We start from the raw sequence: 22,842 nt of genomic DNA on the forward strand, positions 1-22,842 counted from the left end.
AATATGAAATTAGTAAAGGTCCATTTTTATAAAATGTCTAACTTATAATGTTCTGGAGAAGCAACTCATATGAATGAACACTGACAACAGTTACCTTTCAGTGCTTAAAGCGAGACGGGCTTTTGATTTCATAAAATCGGTGAAATTTAGTTCCCTCTAAAATTTGGTCATTGTGATACATGTTTATTTCTGTAATATCTCAAAAAAATATCAGGGCATTCTGTGGCTGGGAAGTTATTTAATTTGAGGGGATTCCCGAGCAAATAATGTGCATGAAATCGCTCGCTTTGCACAGTCAAGCAGACAGAGGAAGTCCTTGTGTGCATGCGCAGGTTTATCTTTGACTGTGCACTGACAGTTACATCATTCTGTCGCTAAACGAACAGCTGATCACACCGAGGTGCTCATTGAGCACCGATATTTATTAGTTTGGTCCTATGTTTCCTTTCCTTCGCAATGTAACATCTTTTCTTCTCATTTTCCGTTACTGTAGTCGGTCTTTCACGTTTCATTCGCACACTCACATCCTCCATTTTTCTCTCCTGTTTCAAATTTGTATCCCACAATGCTTTTCTCTCCTGTTTCAAATTTGTATCCCACAATGCCTTGCATGAACGGGGAAAGCCCACCATGTATTGCATGACGTAGTATCTTGAATTGGGTCATGGTGAAGCAGGAAAAAATAGCGGAGAATTTTGGGCCACATAGCCCTAAATTCATTAATTGTTCTATTTAAAAAAAAAACAACATAAAATTGGAAGTCTGTGATTCTAATTCAGTAGCTTTCGCTCCACTAAACAAAAATAATTGGGTGTCAGGAAAATTATTTTTATGACCTACACTCGAAAAATCTGAAAGGCAGTATAGCTTTAATCATTAACGATTAACTCATGGTTTATTCAACTTGACATGATTATGTCTTATTTTACCTGGGAGCTTCACATTGCCACTTTTGACTAGTGGCATAGAGTTTGAATAGATGAGATACATTTGCTGTAAATTTGAACCAGGAAAAATAAATGGACTTTTTTTTTATCCAGTCATCTTTAAATATTCTGTTTTTTTTTCTTTCTTTCTTTGACTTTTCTTTCTTTGGAAAGCCATATCTTCACTTCACTTGTCAGACCAGAGATGGTAATTGGAAATATGAATATCTGTGGAAAATCTCTCGCTTAGTAATCTCTGGTTTGATCTTTTGGCATCACATGTATAATTTATATCAATGCTATGATCGGCTGTGCTGGTTCATGTTTGCAAAAACAAACTATGGCTATTATCTTCCCCAAACAGTGAAATGTACAATTTTTTTTTTGTGATCAAAGTTTTTTATTGATTTGTGTGTGGGGGGGGCCTTACAGACATATCCAAAGTCGTTACAAGCAAAAAGTCAGACAGCAAACACAAACAACTCTTTGAAAGAAAGGAAAGAAAAAAAAGGAATAATACTATTGCAGTACAGATAAATTGGCAGGTGTACAGTACAGTAGTTAGTTACAGTCTCATCCAAAAATTATATTACATGAAAAGTTTTTTCCAGGCTTCTACAGTTGCTGGTCGAGCTTTATTTAGTCGTGCAGTAATGAAATGTACAACATTTTTCAATTCAGTCTGCTAAAATAACTTCCTGGCCCCAGATCTAACGTCGATGGACCTTTGATCTACAGAAATATTGCAAAAAAATTGGAAATTAATTTATTCTTTTTTTTTTTGGATTTGGTATATAAACCTCTCTTTTTTTTGTCTCTGCAGGAGTACTGGAGAGAGAAGATAGCACCAGTGGTAGCAGCTCTTTAACCAAAGCCAAAACCCTCTATAGGTCCTGCATCAATGAAAGTAAGTCCAAGTCCAGGATCACTGAAAACTAATCCCTTTTTCAATTATACACACTCACCAGCCACTTGAATAGGAACTTGTTCTTGATTCCTGTTCTTGGCTGCTGAAGTGGAACCCAATGTGGTCTCCTGCTGTTGCATGCTGAGATGCTTTTCTGCTCACCACGGTTGTAAAGAGTTGCTATGAGTTACTATATCCTTCCTTCCTGGCAAAAAAGATCAAACCAATCTGGCCATTTTCCTCTGACCTCTCTTATCAACAAGGCATTTGTTTCCACATACAGAACTGTTACTCACTCAATGTTTTTTGTTTTTCACACCATTCTATCTGTGTAAACTCTAGAGACTGTTGTTTGTGTGTGAAAACCCCAGGAGATCAACCGTTTCTGAAATACTCAAACCAGTCCATCTGGCTCAAACCAACACCCATGGCACAGTGAATGTCACACTTTGAGATCACAATTTTTCGCATTCTGATGTTTGAAGTGAACATTAATGAAGTGAAGCTCTTGATTTGTATCTGCATGATTTGATGCACTGTGCTGCTGTCAAGGGATCGGCTGATTTGAGAACTGCAGGTGTATGGGTGTTCCTAATAAAGTGGCCAGCGAATGTAGTTTTCCAACTATTTTCAACTATGTAGCAGCAAAAAGCTGAGTTTCAAAGCTCAGTTTATCGAATTTCTGAAAACGAAATCCTTAGTCAAATTGTCAGGTTTATAAACTATAATCCAGGGCTTGTTGATATGAATGTTGAATGTTGTAATATTGTATGCTTTATGATGTGTTTTTATGACAGGTCTCATTGAACAGAGAGGTGGAACGCCTCTGATCTCAATGCTGCCAGATGTCTTTGAGTGGCCCATTACAATGGATGATTGGGACGTCAAATTTGGTAGACAATTATGTTCCTATATCATGTACTTACCATTAGTGAATCGTTACTATTAGAGATGGGCTCAGCCAAAACTTAGCCAGACACCAAAAAAACAACAGGGCAAAAGATTTTGTAAGGGATTAGCAGCAGACTGCCAGGTCGCTCCGTTGTGTGTAGTTGTCGATGTTGATTTTAAAAGTAACTCAGTAAATTACACAGGGAAATGAATCCTTAAGTCTGAGTGTAAAATACTGTAGCGAGCGTGCAGCATGGAAGAAGAGTCTGGAGACAGAAATCTTAGTTTCTCGGTCATTAGCCTGTGCTACTTGCTTTCGATAGCACTGGCTTGACTGCTTTATTAGCGTTCGCTAACACTACTGATGAATGCTACTCTGACTGGAAGGTGACTTCACTGCTGCGCTGACTCGTGGTTAAGCTCGCGTTGGCCTTTGAGAAGGCCAAGGGCAATACATTTTTGGTCCCTCTCACTATAAATCAAAATCTGATTGGTTAATTCATCTGTCACTTCCTACAGAAACATACACTGCCATGGCCTTCCGTCCCGGCAATTAAGTCCTAACCAGTGAGTGAGCAGCTCTAAACTCTTCTCAGCCTAGAGATCACAAACAAAACAATCTCCTTGGATAACTTGATTTTAATGTTTTCAGGACAGTAACCCTTTCATTTCTGAAGCAAATTTGATAGAAAATGAGGCCGAATTAGAATAGAATAATTATCATCCATAACTGCTTATCCTGTGCAGGTCATGGGCAAGCTGGAGCCTATCCCAGCTGACTATGGGCAAGAGGTGGGGTACACCCTGGACAAGTTGCCAGATCATCTCAGGGCTGACACATATGGCCCTTTTCCACTACCCTTTTTCAGCTCACTTCAGCTCACTTCAGCTCACTTCAGCCCGACACGGCTCGCGTTTCGACTATCTAAGAACAGCACGACTCAGCTCGCTTCAGCCCTGCTCAGCCCCCAAAACTCGCACGGTTTTGGAGTGAGGCTGAAGCGAGCCAAACCGAGCTGAGTGAGGCTAGGGGCGTGAGCAGACACTCCCCTGTGCACTGATTGGTGAGGAGAAGTGTCCTCACATGCCCACACATGCCCCGCGAGCACGCTGGGATCTGTAAACACCGTAAACCCGGAAGAAGAAGAATTACGAATTACGAGAATTTCTGAAGCCTTATGCGCCTCGCCTCATCTATATGCTCTTGCCAGTATCTGTTGGCGTTGTCGGTGACAACAAGCCACAGCACCAAGACCAGCAACACTAACGACTCCATGTTTATTGTTTACTATCCGGGTCGTGAGACTACCGCTTAAAAGATCAATGATGTCACTGTTTGCGCCGCCTAACGACATCACGTGATGTCCACCCACTTTCGCTAACTCCACCCAATGTGTCCACCCACTTCCAGCCAGCATGGTTCAGCGCGGTTGTAGTCGAAATGCAACTCCAACAGCCCCACTCAGCTCGACTCAGCCCAACTCAGCACGGCACGGCTCAGCCGCGTTGGTAGTGGAAAAGCGGCAATAGAGACAAACAACCATTCACACTCACATTCACACCTATGGTCAATTTAGAGTCACCAGTTAACCTAACCTGCATGTCTTTGGACTGTGGGGGAAACTGGAGCACCCGGAGGAAACCCACGCAGACACGGGGAGAACATGCAAACTCCACACAGAAAGGCTCCCGTCGGCCACTGGGCTCAAACCCAGAACCTTCTTGCTGTGAGGCGACAGTGCTAACCACTACACCACCATGCTGCCCGAATAATTATCATGAAATTATGAAAGAATGAAAGCAATTAAAGAATGCAAGAAATTAAACGTAACATTTGAAATGCTAATATGTTTGGGCCTTCTCTGAATGCCTAGAAGGCCCTGACAGTTCCTCTCTCATACTTATACATTTTATTTGAACCAACATCACAGAATAAAGTTGAATATGTTTTTTTTTAAATATGTCTGTCAAATCCTTTCTTTAGGAGACAAATGGAAGGCAGAAGATGCCATAGCCAAACTGAATGAGAAATATGGGAGGCAGGTACTAATTAGCTTTTTTATCGGCACAGACGACCGAGACTCCAATTCCCATATCATTCATGTAAGTGAGCACTTACAGGCACTCTTTGTTTTTCTTTTCTTTTTAAAATCACTATTAAAAAATATCTCTTTACCCTTTTCTCTTTGTTTTTTTTAATGAAGGTTTTATTTTTTCCTCTTTTTCTCTTTTATCTGAACATTTCAGTCTTTATTTTTGGTTTTCTGTTCTATTCTACTTTGGCAGCTCTCACTTTCAGCAAAACACTGTTTGTTTAAACAACGAGAACCATTTTACTCATATGGACATGAGCCAAAGACTCACAATCGCAAAATCTCCATGAACAAATAGTCCCTCTGTTTTTGGAACTTGGAAGAGTTTCATGTTAGTGTTTTTTTATTTTAATCAGCGTAACTGATACTTTTTTACTGGTGCTGTCAGTGCATTGAATTTCCTGTTTAGAATGAATGGTATGATTGTGTGTTCATCTACTTCTCTGTAACAGTTTGACCAGCCAAGCCTTGGCCTGCCCTCCAGAGACTACTATGTCTGCACGGGGCCCTATGAAGAGGTAAGGCTTGTCTATTACACCACAACTGCCATTTTGTGTCTCTGTTTCTTTCTCTCTTTCTAGTGTCGATAGATACTGCAGATAAATTCACTCACAACTTTGACTTGTCCTGGATTGGTGTTGGAACTCTGTCACAAATTCTATCCACTTCGAACACAGTAATAACGAAACAGAAAATTAAAAACGAAGCATGAAATGCTACTAAGCATATCTTAGATATAGGTGCAAAACTTTGTTACAAATTAGCACTTACAAATCAGTAATGCCCTCCAATGGAGGAGGGAGAATATCACTGTGTTGATATTCTGGTTTCTGACTCTGTTTTGTATTTTGTAGTTTGTGTTTGTGCCTCGCTTGACCATTGCTTGTTTCTCGACTCTGATTTTTGATCACTGATTTGGATCTGTTTGTCAGTGTGTTTAAAATAAAACTTTTCCAGTGATTACATCTGTCTATTGCCTGCATTTTCTGACAGATGGAGAGTATCTTACATTTATAAGTAGCCATGACAACAATGCATATGGAGTAAAGACTCGAGTAAAACTGCTTTTAGCTCATAAAATAAAGTCCTTTAAAGGGATCTTTTGAAATCAGTGATCACCGTTCTTGATAATTGTTAATGATTGACACTTAAGCAAGGCTAGCTAAGCCTTTGTTTTATGGCATTAACTTGTATTGTTGACTTGACTGAGGACCTGATTACTTATTGCTTATCTCAGGTGGGAAGAGGAGCGAATGGCTCAAATATGTTTTTTTTTTAAGATACTGACTCATTGTCATTAACGTTGGGGGACAGGAACTTAATTAGTTATACGCAAAACTTAATAGAAAAAGAGCTTGTTATCGCGGGGTTGCAGTGTATAACATTCCACAACATTCATTCAATCCTGTTACCTGAACACATTCAGCCTTATGAATTATTAGCTGATCCGACCAATGGGCGATGAGCTTATTCCATTATGTGTTGTCCATCGTCTGTGCATCGTCGTCCACATTTCATGAAAATTGCTTCTTCTCTCTCAATTCTCCACTGATTTTTATTCTTTTTGGCAGGAAGGTCGGTCTGCCTGGGGTGCATATAGCTTCTACCCAAACTTGCATCATTGCAATTAATAATGAAGATATGGAGTAATTAAGCCCTAATGAGCAGTTTCCACACAAATCACTTCTTCTCTCTCAATTCTTCACCAATTTTGATTCTTTCTGGCATGAAGGTAGGGGTACCTAGGGTGCATATAACTTCTACCCAGATTTACTTAATTACAATTATTAATGAAGTTATGGACTAATTAAGCCTTAATGAGCAGTTCAACAAAAATCGCTTGATGGTCTCGTTTGGAATATTCCACAAGTTACATGTTCAACAAGACATTGCAGTGTTTGCATTTCTTGAAGATCATAGGAAGAAGAAAATTAAATTTAATATGAGGTTGTAATATTGACTTTGAAAAGTTACAAAGATCACAGATTGAAGTTAAACTATTAATTTAAACTTACATTTTAAGTAAACCTTTAGTAAGTCCCTAATGTCCTGATGCCATTAGCATGGATGCTAGGTAACCGTTTTGTGTATTTGTTAATTCTTTGCTTAAAATAATAAACTTTACGAAGAAACCTTATAAAAATGGAGTTCTTTTCAGAGATAAGTTAATACACTTTATAAAAGGATATGTGTGTGTTTTGTAGATTCCATGATGAAAAGTTATCAGAAAAAAAAGTTGCCACCTCAATCAGAATCAGCTATATACTGTACCTAAGTAGCTTCTTTTTCAGATACAGATTAGACTTGTAGTTCAGACTGTTTGTGGAGAATCACAAATGACATTGACAGCTAATTTAATCCTTTGTCTTGCTCTGTCTCTGTCCAATCAGTCCTCTGAGTCCCAAATGTAATTACAATAACAAAGTTATCTTGTACATTTCTATCATCTTGTACATTTTCTCCATCCATCATCAATCACTTTAAGATTCCTGCATATCTGGACCCTACACACAGACATCATCAGGCACCATCTGATTAGTATTCAAATTAGGCCATCCACCCTCTCTGTGTCTCTAATATGTTCCAGATCCAGCAGGTAATTCATGCTAACATGACTGGAAATGAGACGCACAACATAGCTCCATCCCACAGGACACAGCGTAGCAGATGAAAGAACTTGGAGTAGACTTCCTGTCCTGTGCTTCATCCAGTCAGGAAGCATGAATATTCATAGAGAGTGTGAAGTGTCCCAATGGGAAGAGCAAAGACAGAAAAGTCAGGGATGATAGACAGATGGAGGAAGGGGGAAAAAAAAGATGAACCCAGTTAACTAGTATAATGTCTCATGGGAGATCTAGAACACTTCCTAAATAATCACGAAGCTAAACATCAGGAGGCATATACGATCTAGTTCATAATTTAAAAGCATGTCCACCCCTGCTAACATTCTCACACACATTTGCTCAATAGTTTGTTTCAGGAGTGTCACATGAGTGTTGGTGTTTGTTCACAGGCTTGTGTCACATATGAGAACTTCATGGTTGATCTCGCTGTCCTGGTCCGGAAAGACAAAGGTTTGGGTGTGAATGAGACAGAAATCAGACAGCAGGTGGCCCGGGTCATACAGATGGAGAAGGAGATCTCAGATGTAAGCATATGTTTATGTTTTATGCTTGTATTTTTTGTATATTTGGTGTAACACCATTACTACATAATGGTCTGTGCACAACAATGGTTTCTAGTGATTAAAAAAATCCAATTAAATGTGAAGAGGTTGACAAGTTAAATTGTTCAGATGTAATAGAATCCATTTTTAAAATTAATGAAAACTTGTAATAATTACAAAGGCATGTGGTAGAGTTCATGCCTCTGCCAAGCCACATATTAGGATTTGCATCAAATCTAATCAATTGTTCCTTTTCTCCCAATTTTCATCAAAATCCATTCACAACTTTTTGAGTTATGTTGGGAACAAACAAACAAGCAAACAAACAAACTAGAAGGGCAGTTGGTAGAGTGCATACCTCCACCAAGCCACATATTAGCAACATCAAAATCAAATCACTTGAACCTAGGATAATATTAAAGCTGTACACCAAATTTCATCATAATCCGTTCACTACGTTTTGAGTTACATTGGGAACAGACAAAAAAAATCCTGGATCCACATACTGTACATATTTGGATTTGCATCAAATCTAATCAATTGTTCCTTGGCCCATGGCCCACCTTTTTTCCAAATTTCATCAAAATCTGTTCACAAATTTTTTAGTTAAGTTGGGAACAAACAAACAAACAAACAAACTAGCAGGGCACCCGGTAGAGTGCATATCTCCACCAAGCCACAGATTATCAACATCAAAATCAAATCACTTGAAACTAGGATAATACTAAAGCTGTTCACCAAATTTCATCCAAGTTTGTTCACTATGTTTTGAGTTACATTGGGAAAAAACAAAAACTTCCTGGATCCATATACATATTTGAATCCTGGATCCACATATATATACATATTTGCATCAAAATCTAATCAATTGTTCCTTGGCCCATGGCTCACCTTTCCACCAAATTTCATCAAAATCTGTTTACTACTTTTTGAGTTATGTTGGGAACAGTCTAAAAAATCCTGGATCCACATACATATTTGGATTTGCAACAAAATCCAAATGGGACAATTGTTCCTTGGCCCATGGCCCACCTTTTCTCCACATTTCATCAAAATCTGTTCACTACTTTTTGAGTTATGTTGAGAAAAAACAAACAATCTAACGGAAGCGAAAGCATAACCTCCTCCAACAAAGTTGGCGGCGGTAAAAAGGATCCACTAGAACCTTTGTGGCTCCATGCAAAACTCTACAGCTGAGAGTTTCTCATTCACATAGAGTTCCTTTTTATATTTTATGTTATTGTGATTCGTTTTATTCCTCTTGACTGAAACATGTGCCAACAGCTATTTAAAAAACCAGCATGTGGTACTACTCCTGTATTTTTACACATGTGGACTCAAGGCCTCGTAAAAATCTTTCATGTTTCTTTTGAAAATGGTGTCAGAGCAAAAGTGCTGCCCACCACAGCTCTCACATTTGTCAGCTGTTTCTCTATCTCTGCTCTCTGAGCTCATTTCATGCCTCATAGTCTTTTAAATGCATTACAAGACTGAAACAGAAACCTGGAAGAATTATAACAAGCTTTAATATGGCATTTATATGGAAATGGAAAGTATTCTTTGGGAATAAAGCATAAAGGGGTTTATAACACAACACTGTTGAATTCTCAGTTCTGATTGGTCAGACGTTTGTGATTCATTTTTTTTTTTACAAGATCATAAAGAGCAGAAGAAACAGACCGAAAAACAGCTTCTTTCCATGGGCTGTCAGGACACTTAATACACACATGGGTCGCTAAAATGCTGTTTTGCTTGCTTTTATGAAGTGCAATAACTTTTAACTACCTCGATTTTATTTATTTATTTATTTATTTATTTATTCTATGACCAAAAATTATTGTTTTTATATATGTTCTTGTTCTTATGTGTTTTTAATACACCTTCAGTTGTGGCATGTCAGTTTCATTGTATGGGTGACTGTGCAATGACAATAAAGGCTATCTTATCTTATCTTATCTTATCTTATCTTATCTTATCTTATCTTATCTCTTGTCTTTTTTTTTTAAAAAAAGCAGCTCTGATGGTAGTGCAGCTGCGAATCACAGGTTCATATGAATGCTCTTGTTTAAATACATGATTTCTATAATTACAACTTACACAGGGACTTGTATGGAGGACACGGCCCATCAACAGATTTCATTTTTGACATGGAGATGTTTATTTAACATTTATGGAATTATAGCGTCCACATTTTATAAAGAGTTTAGACTTTGCAGTTGATCAGTAAGCTGCTTTTTTTAATTAGCTTATCCGGCCGACAGGCGATGAGCTTATGCCATCATATGTTGTTCATTGTTCGTCTGTTGTCCGTCTGTCGTCATCCACATTTCACGAAAATTGCTTCTTCTCTCTCAATTCTTCACCAATTTTTTTTTTTTTGGCAGGAAGGTAGGTCTGCCTGGGGTGCATATAGCTTCTACCCAAACTTGCATAATTACAATTAATAATGAAGATATGGATTAATTAAGCCCTAATGAGCAGTTTCCACACAAATCACTTCTTCTCCCTCAATTCTTCACTGATTTTGATTCTTTCTGGCATGAAGGTAGGGTGCATATACCATAGCTTCTACCCAGGTTTGCTTCATTACAATTATTAATGAAGTTATAGACTAATTAAGCCTTAATGGGCAGTTCAACAAAAATCGCTTCTTATCGGTCAATTCCTCGCCATTTTGGATTCTTTCTGGCAAATAGGTTGGTATTCCTAGGGTGGATATAGCTTCTACTGTATATATAGCTTGTATATAGTGTATGTAGCTTGCAACATTTATTGTGCAAGGCAGCCCACTTTAGGTCATTCCTTCTGGACTAGACGGGGCTGGAGTGAGCTACGCCATCACTGATGGTCTCATTTTATTACCTTCAAGAGAGACAAAAAAGAGAGGCTGATGAGGAATGACTGTCTACAGATATGTTCATCGCAGAGATAACAGGAACTAACTTGTTGCATGGATTTTTCACAATAATACATAAGCTATAAACAGAACAAAAAGAGTTCTGTAATAAATAAATAAATAAATTAATTAATTAATTAGGGGCGGCACGGTGGTGTAGTGGTTAGCGCTGTCGCCTCACAGCAAGAAGGTCCTGGGTTCGAGCCCCGGGGCCGGCGAGGGCCTTTCTGTGTGGAGTTTGCATGTTCTCCCCGTGTCCGCGTGGGTTTCCTCCGGGTGCTCCGGTTTCCCCCACAGTCCAAAGACATGCAGGTTAGGTTAACTGGTGACTCTAAATTGACCGTAGGTGTGAATGTGAGTGTGAATGGTTGTCTGTGTCTATGTGTCAGCCCTGTGATGACCTGGCGACTTGTCCAGGGTGTACCCCGCCTTTCGCCCGTAGTCAGCTGGGATAGGCTCCAGCTTGCCTGCAACCCTGTAGAAGGATAAAGCGGCTAGAGATAATGAGATGAGATGAGATAAATTAATTAATAAACAAATCCATCATGTAACCATGAGCAAATTGCTGTGATGTAAGATGAACAAAACACTTGTGGATATAATATGATTGTAAAAATAATCACTTTTAGCATGATAACAGCAGCTCTGCTTCATATTGCACTGCATCACACCTCCCTGTCACTGATTCTTTTCCTTCTGTAGCTCACAGTGCAATCTAAATCATAGAAGGTTAAATTCTAGACAATGTTCACAAATTAGAAATGACAACTTCAAATATAACATTTCAAAGGCAGGATTGTTTCATTAACTGGACAGAAAGGTGAAAATGAAAAGATATGGATTTCCACAAACTCTTATCCTCTGCTGTTCTTTATCCTCATTTAAAAATGTTCTTCCTGCTGTTTGTTCTTGTTCCCACAGGCTACAGACACACCTGAAGACAGAAACAATCCCGTTCTCCTCTATAACAAGATGCCCCTGGAGACACTCAACACTAACTTCACACTTCAGTTCGAGTCTGCTGTAGGAAACACATACTTTTTTTTAAAACATTTTTTTCATTGATTTTTTTTGAGCACTGGATATTATCGCAAGAGGAGGAAATTTTAGATGACTGATTCCTGCTATATACATAATCAGACAATAATTCTATGATATTTAATGAGAAATATAAATACATACGTGTATACTGTATAATTGGTCTGATTTACAGCAGACTTGTTTGTTGAGATGGAATTTCATTCCATACACACACACACACACACACACACACACACACACTGGCCACAATAGGAACTTGTTCTTGATTTTGAGTTCCCTGTTCTTGGCTACAGGAGTGAAACCCAATGTGGTCTTCTGCTGTTGCATGCTGAGATACTTTTCTGCTTACCATGGTTCTAAAGAGTTGCTATAAGTTGTGAAATCCTTCCTGGCACAAAAGCTAGAACCAATCTTTTTTTTTTTTGTAAACAAAATTCTGTGTAAACTCTAGAGACTGTTGTTTGTGTGTGAAAACCCCAGGAGGTCAGCAGTTTCTGAAATACTCAAACCAGTCCATCTGGCTCAAACCAACACCCATACCACATTGAAAGAAAGTCACACTTTGAAATCACAATTTTTCCCATTCTGATGTTTGAAGTGAACATTAACTGAAGCTTAATTTTGAACACACTGGCATTACATTGGCATTACTCAGTTACATTAATTATTATGCCTAAATAACTGCACAGTGGTGCTTGAAAGTTTGTGAACCCTTTAGAATATTGTATATTTCTGCATAAATATGATTTAAAACATCATCAGATTTTCACACAAGTCCTAAAAATAGATAAAGAGAACCCAGTTAAACAAATGAGACAAAAATATTATACTTGGTCATTTATTTATTGAGGAAAATGATCCAATATTACATATCTGAGAGTGGCAAAAGCATGGGAACCTCTTGGATTAGCAGTTAATTTGAAGGTGAAATTAGAGTCAGGTTTTTCAATCAATGGGATGACAATCAGGTGTGAGTGGGCACCCTGTTTTATTTAAAGAACAGGGATCTATCAAAGTCTGATCTTCACAACACATGTTTGTGGAAGTGCATCATGGCATGAACAAAGGAGATTTCTGAGGACCTCAGAAAAAGCGTTGTTGATGCTCATCAGGCTGGAAAAGGTTACAAAACCATCTCTAAAGAATTTGGACTCCACCAATCCACAGTCAGACAGATTGTGTACAAATGGAGGAAATTCAAGACCATTGCTACCCTCCCCAGGAGTGGTCGATCAACAAATATCACTCCAAGAGCAAGGCATGTGATAGTCGGCGAGGTCACAAAGGACCCCAGGGTAACTTCTAAGCAACTGAAGGCCTCTCTCAGATTGGTTAATGTTAATGTTCATGAGTCCACCATCAGGAGAACACTGAACAACAATGGTGTGCATGGCAAGGTTGCAAGGAGAAAGCCACTGCTCTCCAAAAAGAACATTGCTGCTCGTCTGCAGTTTGCTAAAGATCATGTGGACAAGCCAGAAGGCTATTGGAAAATGTATTGTGGACAGATAAGACCAAAATAGAACTTTTTGTTTTAAATGAGAAGCATTATGTTTGGAGAAAGGAAAACACTGCATTCCAGCATAAGAACCTTATCCCATCTGTGAAACATGCTGGTGGTAGTATCATGGTTTGGGCCTGTTTTGCTGCATCTGGGCCAGGACGGCTTGCCATCATTGATGGAACAATGAATTCTGAATTATACCAACAAATTCTAAAGGAAAATGTCAGGACATCTGTCCATGAACTGAATCTCAAGAGAAGGTGGGTCATGCAGCAAGACAACGACCCTAAGCACACAAGTCGTTCTACCAAAGAATGGTTAAAGAAGAATAAAGTTAATGTTTTGGAATGGCCAAGTCAAAGTCCTGATCTTAATCCAATCGAAATGTTGTAGAAGGACCTGAAGCGAACAGTTCATGTGAGGAAACCCACCAGCATCCCAGAGTTGAAGCTGTTCTGTACGGAGGAACGGGCTAAAATTCCTCCAAGTCGGTGCGCAGGACTGATCAACAGTTACCGGAAATATATAGTTGCAGTTATTGCTGCACAAGGGGGTCACATAAGATACTGAAAGCAAAGGTTCACATACTTTTGCCACTCACAGATATGTAATATTGGATCATTTTCCTCAATAAATAAATGACCAAGTATAATATTTTTGTCTCATTTGTTTAACTGGGTTCTCTTTATCTATTTTTAGGACTTGTGTGAAAATCTGATGATGTATTAAATCATATTTATGCAGAAATATACAATATTCTAAACAGTTCACAAACTTTCAAGCACCACTATACAAATCTGTGCTCAGTATTTTAAAAAGGAAAAACAGTTTTAAAAAAAAGTATGGGTATAATTTATATAGCAAGGCCAACTGATTCACATAGCAAGGCCTTTAACTTATTTATCATTGCTTTTTTGTGGATAATAATTGTGAAGTGTTAATACAAAACTGTACATCCTCATTTTGTCTATTCCTTTCCAGATTTTTAACTGGACTCACTTTACTAATAAGATTATGGATACAGTCAACCTTCACATTGAGGATAATGAGCAAGTGGTCCTTTATGCCCCCAACTACTTGAGGAGGCTCAACCCTGTCCTGGCTAAGTACTCAAAGAGGTGGGTTACTCAAACACTGCCTTCAAAAAAAAAAAAAGTCCTGAACAGGGGTAAGCCGCCTTGTACCTGGAGAACTTAGTGGGTTTAAGTATTTAAATCAAGTCCTATTCTAATCAAAGTTCAGACACTACTACTTGGATACAACTATTAGATTAGGATTAAGGCTTTTTATCTCATGCTCATGACAGATGGCAAAAAGACACATTTTGCGACCTGCGATCGGTCAGGTGGCGACCGATCGCAGGTGGACGCAGGCGTTTTGCGTCAAATCCTTTGCTGTGGTCAGATGTATTGCAAGACACAGAGTTTTTTAGCTGTTACGACAGGACACAACCAGTCGGAAGCAGACACAGCTAGATGCAGGTTGACACAGCGCACAGAAAACCTTTAAAAAATATCAGGCCTTAAGACTGCTCGCAGGTTGTTGTAAACTATTTGCAGGTGCAGTCTGTGTCTACCTGCGATGCATTGCAGTCATCTCTAAAGACTTATCTTCCCCTGCATTAGCCTGTGTCTAGCTGCCACTACCTGCTTCAACCTGCAATTGGTCGCTCAAGCATTGCACGACTGCCTGCCTCTACATGTGTCAACCTGCTATTTGCACCGATTGGAAGCAAATCGCAGTTGAAATTCAAACAGATCATTATCCACTTGCATCAGCCTGCCTCTCCTAAAGACCCTCTGCAACACTGCCATTATCTGCATCACAAGACCAGTCTTGTGTCTACCTGCGATTTTGTTATCACAGGTAGATGCAAGTAGTTGAAAACTAGTTGCAGCCTGCTGTCTGACCTGGGCATAATGCATATCAGGGTATCATCTGAAAACACAGAGTGTTTTACATTTTAATTGTTAAATTGATCATTTTGGGGGCGGCACGGTGGTGTAGTGGTTAGCACTGTTGCCTCACAGCAAGAAAGTCTGGGTTCTAGCCCTGTGGCCGGCGAGGGCCTTTCTGTGCAGAGTTTGCATGTTCTCCCCGTGTCCGCGTGGGTTTCCTCCGGGTGCTCCGGTTTGCCCCCACAGTCCAAAGACATGCAGGTTAGGTTAACTGGTGACTCTAAATTGACCGTAGGTGTGAATGTGAGTGTGAATGGCTGTCTGCGTCTTTGTGTCAGCCCTGTGATGACCTGGCGACTTGTCCAGGGTGTACCCCGCCTTTCACCCGTAGTCAGCTGGGATAGGCTCCAGCTTGCCTGCGACCCTGTAGAACAGGATAAAGCGGCTAGAGATAATGAGATGAGATGAGATGATCATTTTGGATATTGGGTTGCTACATTTCAGAAGGCAGCACTTGCAAAGGCTGGTTTCACACATGATTCTGACAGAGAAGGGTTTTAAATCACACACTCAATCTTTCAAGCCCAGTATTTCCCTTTCTTTAGGGCTAGAAGGTCTGTTTAAATCCTTTTTCACTCTTGCATTAACTATGTAACACATGGATACTTAACAATGCAGAGTAACTTCACTGTGAATTGTGTGACAGCAGCTAAACCTTCAAAAGGTGTCACATCTGTCTTTACATTAATAAATATTCATGAACTACAGTGGTGCTTGAAAGTTTGTGAACCATTTAGAATTTTCTATATTTCTGCATAAATATGACCTAAAACATCATCGGATTTTCACACAAGTCCTAAAAGTAGATAAAGAGAACCCAGTTAAACAAATGAGACAAATATATTATACTTGGTCATTTATTTATTGAGGAAAATGATCCAATATTACATATCTATGAGTGGCAAAAGTATGTGAACCTCTAGGATTAGCAGTTAATTTGAAGATGAAATTAGAGTCAGGTTTTTCAATCAATGGGATGACAATCAGGTGTGAGTGGGCACCCTGTTTTATTTAAAGAACAGGGATCTATCAAAGCCTGATCTTCACAACACATGTTTGTGGAAGTGTATCATGGCACAAACAAAGGAGATTTCTGAGGACCTCAGAAAAAGTGTTATTGATGCTCATCAGGCTGGAAAAGGTTACAAAACCATCTCTAAAGAATTTGGACTCCACCAATCCACAGTCAGACAGATTGTGTACAAATGGAGGAAATTCAAGACCATTGTTACCCTCCCCAGGAATGGTCGACCAACAAAGATCACTCCAAGAGCAAGGCGTGTAATAGTCGGCAAGGTCACAAAGGACCCCAGGGTAACTTCTAAGCAACTGAAGGCCTCTCTCACATTGGCTAATGTTAATATTCATGAGTCCACCATCAGGAGAACACTGAACAAGAATGGTGTGCATGGCAGGTTTGCAAGGAGAAAGCCACTGCACTCCAAAAAGAACATTGCTGCTCGTCTGCAGTTTGCTAAAGATCATGTGGGCAAGCCAGAAGGCTATTGGAAAAATGTTTTGTGGACAGATGAGACCAAATTAGACCTTTTTGGTTTAAATGAGAAACATTATGTTTGGAGAAAGGAAAACCCTGCATTCCAGCATAAGAACCTTATCCCATCTGTGAAACATGGTGGTGGTAGTATCATGGTTTGGGCCTGTTTTGCTGCATCTGGGCCAGGATGGCTTGCCATCATTGATGGAACCATGAATTCTGAATTATACCAGCGAATTCTAAAGGAAATGTCAGGACATCTGTCCATGAACTGAATCTCAAGAGAAGGTGGGTCATGCAGCAAGACGACGACCCTAATCACACCAGTCATTCTACCAAAGAATGGTTAAAGAAGAAGTCCTGCCATTGTGCAGGACTGATCAACAGTTAGCAGAAACGTTTAGTTGCAGTTATTGCTGCACAAGGGGGTCACACCAGATACTGACAGCAAAGGTTCATATACTTTTGACACTCACAGATATGTAATATTGGATCATTTTCCTCAATAAATAAATAACCAAGCATAATATTTTTGTCTAATTTGTTTAACTGGGTTCTCTTTATCTACTTTTAGGACTTGTGTGAAAATCTGATGATGTTTAAGGTCATATTCATACAGAAATATAGAAAATTCTAAAGGGTTCACAAACTTTCAAGCACCACTGTATTTGTAACTGTCTGTGGTCATTTTTGCAGAGACATCCAGAACTACATTGTGTGGCGTTTTGCCATGAACATGGTAGTTGGCTTGAGCAGAGCATACAAAGAGACAAGGAAAGCTTTTAAAAAAGTATGTATCATTTCCTGTTCTCTGTTATCATTTCTTGTTTTCTAGCTGCACATTCTTTTATATCTGAATATAGTGCCAGGAACGTTTTTCAAAAAAGTTGGGAGAGGGGCACAAAAGACTGGAAAAGTTGTGTAATGTTAAACAACAACAACAACAACAACAAACTAAGTTAATTATCAACAAGTCAGTAAGATGATTGGGCATAAAAAGAGCATCCCAGAGAGGCGGAGTCTTTCAGAAGTAAAGATGCGAAGCAGTTCACTGCTCTGTGAAAGACTGCACGTGCAAACAGTGCAACAATGTAAGAATAACATTCCTCAAAGTTAAAATTACCAAGTATTTGGGGATCACATCAACTGTGGTACATAATATCATTAAAAGATTCAGAGAATCTGGAGAAATCTCTGTCTGCAAGAGACAAGGCTGAAAACTGACATCGAATGCCCTGTGATCTTCAGGCCCTCAAACAACACTGCATTAAAAACAGACATGTGCCTGTAGTGGAAATCACTGTGTGGACTCAGGAACACTTCAGAAAACCATTGTCTGTGAAAACAGTTAATTACTGCATCCACAAATGCAAGTTAAAAGCAGATATAAACAATATCCAGAAACACTGCCACCTTCTCTGGGCCTGAGCTCTTTTACGATGGACTAAGGTGGAGTGGAAAACTGTCCCGAGGTCTAATGAGTCAAAGTAGAAATTCTTTTTAGAAATCATGGACACAACGTCCTCCAGGCTAAAGAGGAGAGGGACCATCCGGCTTGTTATCAGTGCACAGTTCAAAAGCCAGCATCTATGATGGTATGAGGGTGCATTAGTGCACATAACATGAGTAGCTTGTACATCTGGGAAGGCATCATTAATGCTGAATGATATCTACGGTACACGCTTCAGAGCCATATGCTGCCATCCAGACAAAATCTTTTTCAGGGAAGGCCTTCTTTCTTTCAGCAAGACAATGCCAAACTGCTTTCTGCACATGTTAAAGCTGCATGGCTCCGTCGTAAAAGAGTCAGGGTGCTAAACTGGCCTGCCTGCAGTCCAGACCTGTCTCCCATTTAAAATATTTGGTGCATTTTGAAGTGCAAAATACCACAAAGAAGACCCTGAACTGTTGAGCAACTGAAATTGTACAACGTATATCAGTGATGTGATTGTATGAGGGTGCATTAGTGCACATGGCATGGGTAGCTTGCACGTGTGGAAAGGCTGAATGATATGTACAAGTTTTTGGAACAATGTGCTGCCATCCAGATGACATCTTTTTCAGGGAGGGTCTTGCTTATTTCAGGAAGACGATGCCAAACCGCATTCTGCACATATTACAGCTGCATGGCTCTGTAGTAAAAGAGTCTAGGTCCCTGTCCTCATTCCTAGTCCATAATTTTTTTCTCTGTTAATCTTTTCCCATTCTTTTTTTTCTTTTTGTTTTCTATTTCCTTTCCAATTTCTTGCTTCTGCATTATTCTCTCCTCTCCCTTCATCATGTCTTTTCCTCTGTCAGGCCATCTCTGGTACCAGTTCAGAGGCAGCAATATGGAGGCAGTGTGCAGTCTACGTCAACAACAACATGGAGAATGCTGTTGGCAGACTGTACATAGAAGAAGCTTTTGCTGGAGACAGCAAGGACATGGTGAGTTGAGGGCAATTGCTGTATTTGTGTGTGTCCATGTCTGTATAACTTTTCTGCTCACATTTAACTGGGTGTAATTTGCACTGTTCGCTAGTGCCTGAGAGTGTTTTATTGCTCTTGGAAAATGTTTGTGCAGCACACACAGCTATGTGTAGGCTGACACTTGCTGCTTTCGTTTCCTCATTTTCTTGTAAGAGGAGCTCGGCACCACCTGTCATAAAGCATAGCCCTTAACACACTATTAATCACTGCTTAATTCGAGGCCCATGACTAGCGTGTGCTCACTTTTCTTCAGCACAGAGGTACACTTCTGATTTGTGGCTATGTTCGTATGTTCTTGCAGATAAAAATTAATTGGAAATTTGAGAAGGTGTCATGGTCATGCATATATGAAAACTTCTATTTTTTGCTGCAGCATTTTGCTTAATCATTGATAATCGATTGACATAATTGTGAGACTTGGATTACTGCTGTTAATTTTTTGCTCTGATGAGAGAGGTCAAAAGTCATAATGTGCATCCCACTGTGAAACCAAACAAAACTTCCCATTATCTGATTCATAGCCATGACTAATAACTCATGGTTTAGCATTGAAAATGTCACTGTTGTTTCAATCATGCTTGTGGTCAATCTGTGTCTTTATGCATTTTATGTAACTGGACCTTAACAAATTTCAGTTGAGTAACTACTCTTTGGGGGTGTATTTTGTAAATACATTTTGAAGAAGAAGCCTTTTTCTCACAGGTACACTGAAATTCGTCCTCTACATTTAACCCATCTGAAGCAGTGGACACACACACACTCACATAAGTGAGCAATGAGCGCACACACACATACCCAGAGCAGTGGACAGTTGGGGGTTAGGTGCCTTGCTCAAACGCACTTCAGTCATGATACAGAGGGAGGGGACAGCGCTGTTCATTCACTCAATTCCCCTCACATTTTTCCTGCTAGTCCTGGGAATGGAACCGGCAACCCTTTGGGCCCAAGGCTGCTTCTCTAACCGTCAGACCATGGTCGGTGTCTGTCTCTCTCTCGCTTTACTCTTCACTTTACTACTAGGCTATCAGCTCATACACTGTGAGTAGAGACAAACAAAATGGTGGCATGCATCGAGTCAGATATATCTCATCTCATTATCTCAAGCCGCTTTATCCTTCTACAGGGTCGCAGGCAAGCTGGAGCCTATCCCAGCTGACTACGGGCGAAAGGCGGGGTACACCCTGGACAAGTCGCCAGGTCATCACAGGGCTGACACATAGACACAGACAACCATTCACACTCACATTCACACCTACGGTCAATTTAGAGTCACCAGTTAACCTAACCTGCATGTCTTTGGACTGTGGGGGAAACCAGAGCACCCGGAGGAAACCCACGCGGACACGGGGAGAACATGCAAACTCCACACAGAAAGGCCCTCGCCGGCCCCGGGGCTCGAACCCAGGACCTTCTTGCTGTGAGGCGACAGCGCTAACCACTACACCACCGTGCCGCCCGAGTCAGATATATCACTTTATCAAATATTCAAAAGAAACAGAAATAGCTAAAAGAATATAGTCCCCCCCCAATATCTTCTGTTCCACACTCCAGCCCAGTCAGTGGTGGTAACACACCTTTAAGTTGGCTTGCCAATAGCCAAAAAACCCTAAAGAAGAAGAAAAACAAAATGGTGGAGCGTGTTGCTGAACCAACTGAGGATGAAATAAAAACTCTATTTGAAAACTAAACCCCAAAAAATGCAAAAAAAAAGCAACAAAATATGGAATGAAAGTATTTGACGGTAAGAATGTATTTTTTAATTTTTCAAGAATTATTATTATCGCATTTTTCACAAATTGCTACTGTCATTTCACTGTTTTTTTTACATTCTATGAGGAAATGATTTTGTTGGATGTTTTGTACAAAGTTTTTATTTATCGAATTTGCAAAAAATAAAAATAGAAATGCTCCATTTCTCAAAATCCAGTGAATATGGATAGAATAAAACAGTTATTCCACTCAATCTTGTCGTACATGACTTATAGCCAATTCGGTGCTACGTGCCTCATCAGCTATCAGCTCATGCACGACTTTATATATATATATATATATATATATATATATATATATATATTACACACACACACACACACACACACACACACATTACATACTTGCACAGGTCACTGTTAAAGGTGAAGTACTGTATGTCTGTATGTGAAAGTTGAACCGTTACCTCTGGTTTAACAGATTAGGAATCAAAACATTGCAAAGTCCAAGAAAAACATAATACAAAGTAATACAGCATTCTCAACAATACAGAAAAACAAAGTTTCATTGTCCAAACTTAGTGCAAGCATGGGAAACAATTTAGAATGGAAACCAATAAAGAACACAATGCACTGAACTCCATGTTGATGTAATTACTGTATCTCCGCCAACTTTATTGGAGGCGGATGTGTTTTCACTGCTGTTTGTTTGTTTGTTTATCTTTTCCCAGTGTAACTCAAAAGGTTGTGAATGGATTTTGATGAAATTTTGAGGAAAGGTGAGCCATGGGCCATGGAACAGTTGATTAGATTTTGATGGAAATCTGAATATGTGGCTTGGCAGAGCCCTTCTAGTTCATAATATATTTATCTCTTTATTTTAACAACTAGTTAGCTCATCCTAGTTCTCATTTACATTCTTATTTATATGAGCACATGAGTCAGATCAAATACATTACTGTACCTAATGAACTGGCAGCTCAGTGTATGAAAAATTTAAGCATGAAGCCAATGATGTAAACTCTAGCCTATGTCAATATTGATACAAGAATTGAGTTCGTGTACAATTTTACTCATGTGAGCCGACAGTGCACAATTTCCTCTTTATCCCCCCCTTTGTCCTCATCTCTCCTGTTTCACAAACATCACGTCCAATGGAAATATCATGACATGCTGAAACATGGGCCCTTTTTATCACATACATTCATGAGCCTTGTTTTTGTTCGGAGCCTATATCACTGACTGTTATACAGTAAGCCCAACTGTCAGCTGCTATTGAACTTATTTGTACTGCACAGTTTACTGAAATAACCTCATGCATGTTTTTACATGTTGAGTTTGAATGGTTATTCTAAGATTTTCCTGTAAAACTGCTATTGTAAAATACTTTACTGTTGGCATGAATCAGTGTGAAGACATTATTGTTGATGTCTCAATAGCCTTCAGTCATTTTGGCTGCTGCTTGTTTTGAACAAAAAACCTGCTGCCACACTGGGCCTTTACTAATAAAATTGGACACCCCGGTGTATAGAAATGAGTCTAAAGAAACTGCACTGACTAGCTTGACCATGCTCTTTGTGTGCACTTCTTTATCCCATGTTCCAAATTCTGTTTCAGTACAGCACCTTACATTCAGGGCGGCACAGTGGTGTAGTGGTTAGCGCTGTCGCCTCACAGCAAGAAGGTCCGGGTTCGAGCCCTGTGGCCGGCGAGGGCCTTTCTGTGTGGAGTTTGCATGTTCTCCCCGTGTCCGCGTGGGTTTCCTCCGGGTGCTCCAGTTTCCCCCA

At 39.6% G+C, this 22,842-nt stretch overlaps 1 protein-coding gene across 2 annotated transcripts in view; it reads left to right on the forward strand.

Annotated features, from left to right (window-relative positions):
* Positions 1-22,842, forward strand: part of LOC132887540 (neprilysin-like) — an 86,473-nt gene that overhangs the window by 45,863 nt on the left and 17,768 nt on the right. The window contains exons 6-14 of one of the 2 annotated variants that reach the window (XM_060923007.1): positions 1,750-1,833; positions 2,631-2,726; positions 4,709-4,827; positions 5,270-5,335; positions 7,831-7,965; positions 11,801-11,902; positions 14,406-14,542; positions 17,574-17,667; positions 19,176-19,304. In XM_060923007.1, the coding sequence (XP_060778990.1) occupies positions 1,750-1,833; positions 2,631-2,726; positions 4,709-4,827; positions 5,270-5,335; positions 7,831-7,965; positions 11,801-11,902; positions 14,406-14,542; positions 17,574-17,667; positions 19,176-19,304 (962 nt within the window). The remainder of the gene's footprint in view (positions 1-1,749; positions 1,834-2,630; positions 2,727-4,708; positions 4,828-5,269; positions 5,336-7,830; positions 7,966-11,800; positions 11,903-14,405; positions 14,543-17,573; positions 17,668-19,175; positions 19,305-22,842) is intronic. The other variant, XM_060923008.1, reaches the window with a different exon arrangement.

This window comes from Neoarius graeffei, chromosome 6 (assembly GCF_027579695.1).
Source record: "Neoarius graeffei isolate fNeoGra1 chromosome 6, fNeoGra1.pri, whole genome shotgun sequence".
Classification (NCBI taxonomy): Eukaryota; Metazoa; Chordata; class Actinopteri; order Siluriformes; family Ariidae; genus Neoarius; species Neoarius graeffei.